General features: G+C 42.3%; 1 protein-coding gene across 1 annotated transcript in view; it reads right to left on the bottom strand.

Moving 5' to 3' along the window:
* Positions 1-2,138: 2,138 nt before the first annotated feature.
* Positions 2,139-7,108, bottom strand: part of SULT6B1 (sulfotransferase family 6B member 1) — a 10,651-nt gene continuing 5,681 nt past the window's right edge. Inside the window, exons 4-7 of the mRNA XM_019527706.1 lie at positions 6,549-6,675; positions 5,535-5,629; positions 5,093-5,249; positions 2,139-2,798 (exon numbers count right to left, since the gene is read on the bottom strand). Coding sequence (XP_019383251.1) covers positions 2,668-2,798; positions 5,093-5,249; positions 5,535-5,629; positions 6,549-6,675 — 510 coding nt within the window. The 3' untranslated portion in view covers positions 2,139-2,667. The remainder of the gene's footprint in view (positions 2,799-5,092; positions 5,250-5,534; positions 5,630-6,548; positions 6,676-7,108) is intronic.

The raw sequence follows: 7,108 nt of genomic DNA on the forward strand, positions 1-7,108 counted from the left end.
GGGTTTCTGCTGCCCTGGCAAACTAGGATGTAGGACTGCATTAAGTCAGTCGAGAGCCAAAGGTACATTATAGAATCCACCATCCACTATTAAAGAATCACAGGACTAAGCACTGATGTCTTCTTTATCAAATGAGGTGCAGTCATGCTGGTCCCTGCACAAACCAGGTCTCTCTCTGTCTTAGAGCTCCCCCTTCTGACTCATCTGCTACACTTTGTTGTTAACTGAATGAGCAAGTCACCAGGAGAGAAGGCCTTCCTTGCAGGGGCGCAGCATCTCTCATGATGGAGCCTCCTCTGGGTCTCCTTATGTACAGCCTCTTAACAGCAATGTTACAATGTCCTTGGAGATTATTATCATTCCTCTTGGGAGTCTCTTATACCTACTCAGTCTCTATGGGTGCTTCACAGCACCAGCCTTTCCTTAGACTTCTTTTGGTCTTTCTAATCAGTAACCCAGCCTTCCTTCTGGCCTGCTTGGTCTTAGTCATATGTGGATGTAGGATTAAGAAAAGTGGACTGAACCAGATGCAATCACTGCCATAGCTCAGACCATGGAGGGATGGAGGTGAGGCCTGGTTGGAGACCCTGGGACAGTAGGGAAGCCAGGGAGGCCAGGCTGAGAGCAAATGCAGGAAGGGGGTACCCACCTACCACTGCTGCTATCCACAGCTGACCCAAGAGCTGGGGGAACCTGCAGGACACTCCTGGTCTGCTGCAGCTGAGTCAGGCAGATGTGTCCCTGAGTCACCTGTGGACAGCAGCAGCAGCAGCAACAGACGGGTCCCCTCCTTCAGGTAGCCTGCTCCTGGCTGGTCCCCCAAGAATACCCCAGTGGCTGGGGGACAGGGAGGGAAGAGCTTACTGTGCCGCACAATGCAAGAGGGGATGCAATCACATCATTATCACTGCTCCCCACTCACCACCACCACCCCACCAGCTCCACACCTGGTGTTAGTCTGGTTCCTCTCTACTCTGGCCTTTCCCCAAGCCTACTCATGGTATCTACATCCTGGGTCCATCTTTCTCCTACAAGAGGTCCACTACTAGAGAACTCCTGCCCTTTACTGCTGTGGCCATTCCCTTATACCCCTGTGAAGACAGGACTCCTAGTCTGTGCTGTCCCTCTTAAAAGGCCCTTCCTCTTTTTCCCTTCCTTCTTTGTAACAGGGGACCCTGTTACACACCCAGGCTAAGTATAAGCTAATCAATTCAATCTTTATGGGTTAGTCTAAGCTCCATAGACTAAACTGATAAGCAAGTGAACAGACATTGATTAATGTCCACTGCAGACATATGCCTGCAGTGGTCGTGTGCCTGCACTGAGGACATATGCCTGCAGACATATGCCTGCAGCGGCCCAGGCCAGAAGCCAGGTGGCGCTAGAACATACCTACCTGCTGGGCTGGAGCAGACAGCTTGGGCCAAGGTTAGCCTGCCCAGCCTGCCGGGTAGGGAGGAGGGGAGGGTGTTGCAGGGGAGGTGCAAAGCCTCCTGGGATGCTTGGGGACTGTGTGTTAACTTGAGTCTGGAGGGGGTCTGGAACATAAGGTCAATAAACCAATTTAACCTAAATCAGTCAAGTCTGATACTACGTCCATCCAGATTCATCTTAAACAGGTTTCAGCCATTTAGAAAGTGGTTTATGTGCACTGAACTTCTGTTGTGTTACAGATTTGAACTGGTTTCCAATAACTTATACTGGTTTATGTGTAATTTCTGTCCCTATCCCCAGTGACTCCATACCCCACTTGGAGTGACAGTAGCATGCAATCTATTCCCCACCCAGAGAAACCTGAGTGGCATCAAGGGGTCCTCAGCAACTGTTCTGGAGTGTAGTGTGGGGGCACTACACTCTTCTCCTCATCCCACACAGTTCTCCACTGAGATGATATTGATTGAGCACCACTTCCAAACCAGTGGGTCTTGGAACTGTAGTGGTGAACTTAGACAGCCCGCACCTCTTTAGGTTCCTGTCTCTGTAACTTTGTTGTGAATAAGTTTTAATTATGAGACAGACACTGCAAGTCGGTGTTGAGCATTCTCAACTCACACTGATTTCCTTGGGTTTGTGGGTGTTCCACACCCCTCAGAATAGCCCTCATTTTACTGAGAGACAAATATGTGTTGGAGAAGGAAGGAATTTAAAGTATTCAAGAGTTTTTCCTACCACTCAATTCCCCTGCTTTTTCATGGCATAACATCATCATTTGGAAAACAGGAAAACATAACACCAAACAAACCAAAGCTTCACTTTTTATACTGAAATATTAAGAGTTTACAAAGTAGAAAGCAAAAGAACATTCATAGAGGTTGCTGTGTAAGATCTCTTGCAAAAAAATCACTCTAACATGTTGAATGGATTTCCAATAATTTCATCATATCCAAATAATCTAGCACTTACATACTGTAGTTTACACAGAGTTCTACTAAATAGCCTGGCATTGTAGCTAAAATGAGTTTAAGGACCAAGGTCAGGCCCTACAACCCTTATATATCCAGGAAATCCTATTGGCACCACCTGCCTAAACAAGGATTATTCATGTGAATATAGGCTGAATGATCAAGGTGAAAATTACAGGGCTATTTGTCCTGATTTAAACAATTCCAGTTAGAATAGAAGTGAATGAAAAGCTGACACAGAAGCAAAACTTTTCTGTAACCCATTTCAGGCTTTGCAGTGTACATCATACTTCAGCATTGCTCCCAACTTCGTTCCATCTAAAGACTCTTTAAATTTGGCATCCATTTGCTGGTTCTGAGCTTCAGTAAAAAGGTTCTTCCAATCACCAATGGTTCCTGGAATTGAAAAAAAAAGCAAGTAAAGGATAATCTATCCCTACAGTGACTGAGAGACTTACTGTATTTATTTATTTATACACAAGATGACTGATTATAAGAAGGTCCCTCAATAATTAGCTTCTATATATGGAAAATGTGTAAATTTGATAGAATTTTCCAGGTATAGCATCTAGGTAGACTTGCTTTGAATTTGTCCCCCTCCTACTGCTATAGCTAGGAGAATAAATCTGGTGGATCAGGTAGTCCCTTTGCAACCTCCCTACTTCTTCCCACTTCAGCTCCTACCCTTTCTTCTTGTCAGGTCTCTCCCTGAGCACATGGAAGTGAGGAGCATATTTGCACAGTTGAAAAAACTGAGCATGAAATAAACACAGCTGTAGTAATTTGCATATAGTACCCATAGACTTAGCTGATCCAGAATTGATGCATTTTACCTTTTCTGAAACTGCTGCAAGCTTTAGCACAGGTTCTCCATCAACACACTTTCAAGCAGCACATTAGTACATACTTACATATAGTACAAATTATGCATGATACTAGTCCAAAGCCAAAAGGCTCATGATTTACCTATAGTTAATTGGGTTGGGCCCCAGCAGAGTCAACAGCATCTCATACCATAGCGACCCCACAGCTCAGCACTGTTCACTACACCCCAGATACACCCCACAAAGAAGCCATGTGCTATTTAGCCCCCACTCATGACTGGAACCAGCCGTTCTTGTCACAAGTCCTTGGATCCTGCAAAAATGTACATGCATAGGATGCAGGGGAGCAATCCAGTCCTGCTTCACCTCATGGAGGGTGGGGGCCAGACTAATCAGGTGTGACAGGCTGAGAGAGGAGACCACCAAGAGATCCTGAGTAAACTGTTTGGGGCCCTGTTTGGTAATGTTTGCCAGATATTTAAGGCTGATGTAGAAACTGGAATCATCAGAAATGGGAAAGAAAGGCACAGCTCAGCTGTGGGAGTGAAGAGGAAGTCAAAATGTATGCAATATAGTGGCTCACTATGATTTGGAAAGTCAGCACTCACGGGGACTACACTCAATAGGCACTATCATATATCTTTTCCAGGTGGATTGCACTAACTTATCTTTGTGGTAGGTTCCCGTTAACATGTTTGCCCACTATGGGCCATGTACATTATAGTCATGCTCAGTGTTGGCTGCATTTAATCAGCTTCATCATTAATTTCCATTATCAAATACATGCTTCCTTTAACAGTAGTTCAAAGATAAGCAATGCATTTAATGTGGTTTCCTTGTATGTGAATATAAGATAAGGAGTCCTTTCCCCCTGTACTTATTGGGGGGGGACCTAATCTTGTATTTGAGTAAATATAGTATTTATAAGAAAGAAGAATTCCCCAATCTCCTTTATTACCATATTTGAAGACAACACACATTTATGTTCATGAACTGTGCAACTGACTAGGGAGAAAAAGTATATATATATACCTGCCTCAGAATGGGCACAATAATTTTCGCTACTGCAAAGTGAATCTAAAGAGTATATAACATAGTGCAGTTCCAATGTGGTTGCTTTTGCACCTGTTTTTGCACTGGTGTAAAAAACATACCAGATGAATGGCACTGGGAGATCAGGCCCTAAAAGTTCATAAACATAACTCACAATTGCAAGGACCAATCATATTATAATCAAGGGCTGTCTTTAAGCTGCAAAAAAATGAATATAGATTCTGGACACCTCAAATTGAAGGGCTTTTGAATCTGGGACTCTGGCTGGACAATGACAGAAGTCAACCGATTGAGAAGTTTTTCCCTTACTGTGGTCTGAGGCTATGAAAGGTGATACCTGGTTCGTCTACAAATAACAGCATCCCCTGACCCATTACTTAATTTTTAACAGTTTGATAGTAAGGATGCATGGTCCTCCAGAAGAAATGCTGAGAAATGAAAGTGATCCTTTGGTTCAAAAAACTTGGAACCACGGCTATAGTTTTTGGATTGAAATTTTTATTTGGGTTCACATTTAATCACACTAGCTGCCTACGAAACTTAAGAAGAAAACTCTATGGAAATATGGCATAAATTGAGTTTTAGAACCTTCTCCAGCTTCTACAGCAATCAGTAAGAACCTTTCCTTGATTTTCGTGGGAACTGATTCCAGCCAGGACCAAACAGCATGATTTCACTGTGCTTCATTGCTAGAAAATAAGGTAATCAGAAGGGACTGATCAACCACTGCTTCAAGTTCCTGTCATAGTTAAATGAAGCGTAGCCACCACTGACAATCCTGTACCTAGGGGGTATTTTGTTTGGGATTTTTACCTTTCCGGAAGAGAATTGGGCCAACTGAGCCATGTGTCTCCTGGGATTTATCCCTCATTGCTTGGTAGCTGGCCCTGTCTGCAATAGACTGAATTTGCTCTGCCTTCGGAGAGAATCCAAAGAAGTCAGCAATTTGCTTTACTGCTGAAGCCAGGTTCTGAAAGCAATTTAGTGAAATGATACACATTATAGAGAAATATAAAATGCTTCCTCTAAAAAAAAGTGTTCTGTGCTTGAGAGGTATATGACCTTGACTTATCGATAAGGGTCCCAAGTAGTATATTTGCTATGAGACCTTGATGTTCAGCTCTAAAAACCTGCATCCACATTTAGCTTTTTGCGATGAGATAATCATATTGCCACAGAAATCACTCTGAGTTTTGCCATCAACTTTAGTGGGAGGGGGAATCAGATACTTGCCTGTAAGTATCAATGCCTTTACCTCTTTCATGTCTTCATATATCAAAATCTGAACATTTTCATCCTCAATGTGTTTATTCCAGGCAACTGCATGGTCAAAATAGGATCCCCAGCTGACTGCAAAGCAGACAGAAAAGCTTCACCCTGAACATTTTTAGAATTAAGTTTTTATTTCTCTCTCACTGGGCACGTCTAAACGTGCATTAATGCGCCATGGTTACTGTGCATAAGTTTAGTACTTGTAATAAGAGGTACTAACTAAATGAGCAGTAATCAGCGCTACTGTGTAGTAGCGCAGGCACATGCCTTTTAAGTGATGCTAATGTGCAGTAGACTAATTCTACTGCACATTAGCGCAATAGCATAGCTTTTGCCATGATGCACTAATGCAGAGTAGAATTAATCTATTGCACATTTAGTGTCTCATGTCCCACTAAGAACCAATTTCTGCTGCCCACAAGTTATGCCCATGTAGACAAGAATCAAACAGTTGCTGTATATTCTGTACATATGGAGAAGCAAAGATTTCTTGTTGAAAGCAATGGCTTTGTCTAGAAGCATGGACTTCATTACTCTGTATCACTGTTTTAGCTTCCAGTGCTATACATACAGTTACTAAAGATGGCTCTGAGCAGTCAAATCCAAATCTGAATCCAGATCCAATTGAGCCCATATTTAAGGAGGGGGTATTTAGTACCGGGATTTTTGTTGGCCTCAGTAGCCAAAACTGAAATCCCTTTGTTAGTACTGCTGACTCTGATCATCTCTTGCATCTGCAGGAGGCAGAGATTTTGAACAAAATCTGGTTAAGCTATCATTCAAGTGCTTGACTCCTAAAATAACTTGATGCTCAGAAGCAAAGTTACCTTAGAACATGCATCACACTCTGGAATTCAGTTGCATCTTATCCTGGGGAATTATCCCCAGTGAATCTCACCATTACACAGCTGTTTTCCCACTGTCCTCATTCAGTTGTTTTCAAATATTTGTTATTCTGCTTATCTTTTTCAGATACACTCAGAGACAGTAATTATACCTTTTCCATTCATGAACTCTGAGAAGAACTCATCCCAAGAGCTATAACTGGGGATGGATGGGACGTTGTTGTGAAAATGGAAAAATGATGCAGCTGTATCTTTAGGATTTCGAAACAACACCAGTATCTGAAATGGGAGGAAGAGGTCAGCAATTTTTTGTTCATTTATTTCCCCTGGTAAACTAAAAGGATAGTACAACCAACATTCTGTAATCAATACTGTAGCTATGAAATATTTCCATTAGTATGTGGGGCACAAAAAACAAATTAAAAAATTGGTAATAAAGTCCCTGCGGACACTTTTAAAGCATGATCTTGTGGTAAAAGAATCAAAGAATTGAGAGACTGAAAAGACTGTAATACTGCCAAAAATCCTTCTGCATCCGGGTTACCCAAGACTGGGGAATTTCTAGAGAATCTTATAGCCCACTCTCTGTAAAATACTACTGCATTCCCCTTTGGGAAACTGTACTAGTGCTATTCATTTTCCCCACTTTCTCAGGAATCATTTCACACCTCTTAGAGTAAATACAAGCATTTCTAAAAAAAAAAAAAAAAAA

The sequence above is a fragment of the Gavialis gangeticus genome, unplaced genomic scaffold (assembly GCF_001723915.1).
Source record: "Gavialis gangeticus isolate Ggan-Ray unplaced genomic scaffold, GavGan_comp1, whole genome shotgun sequence".
NCBI lineage: Eukaryota > Metazoa > Chordata > Crocodylia > Gavialidae > Gavialis > Gavialis gangeticus.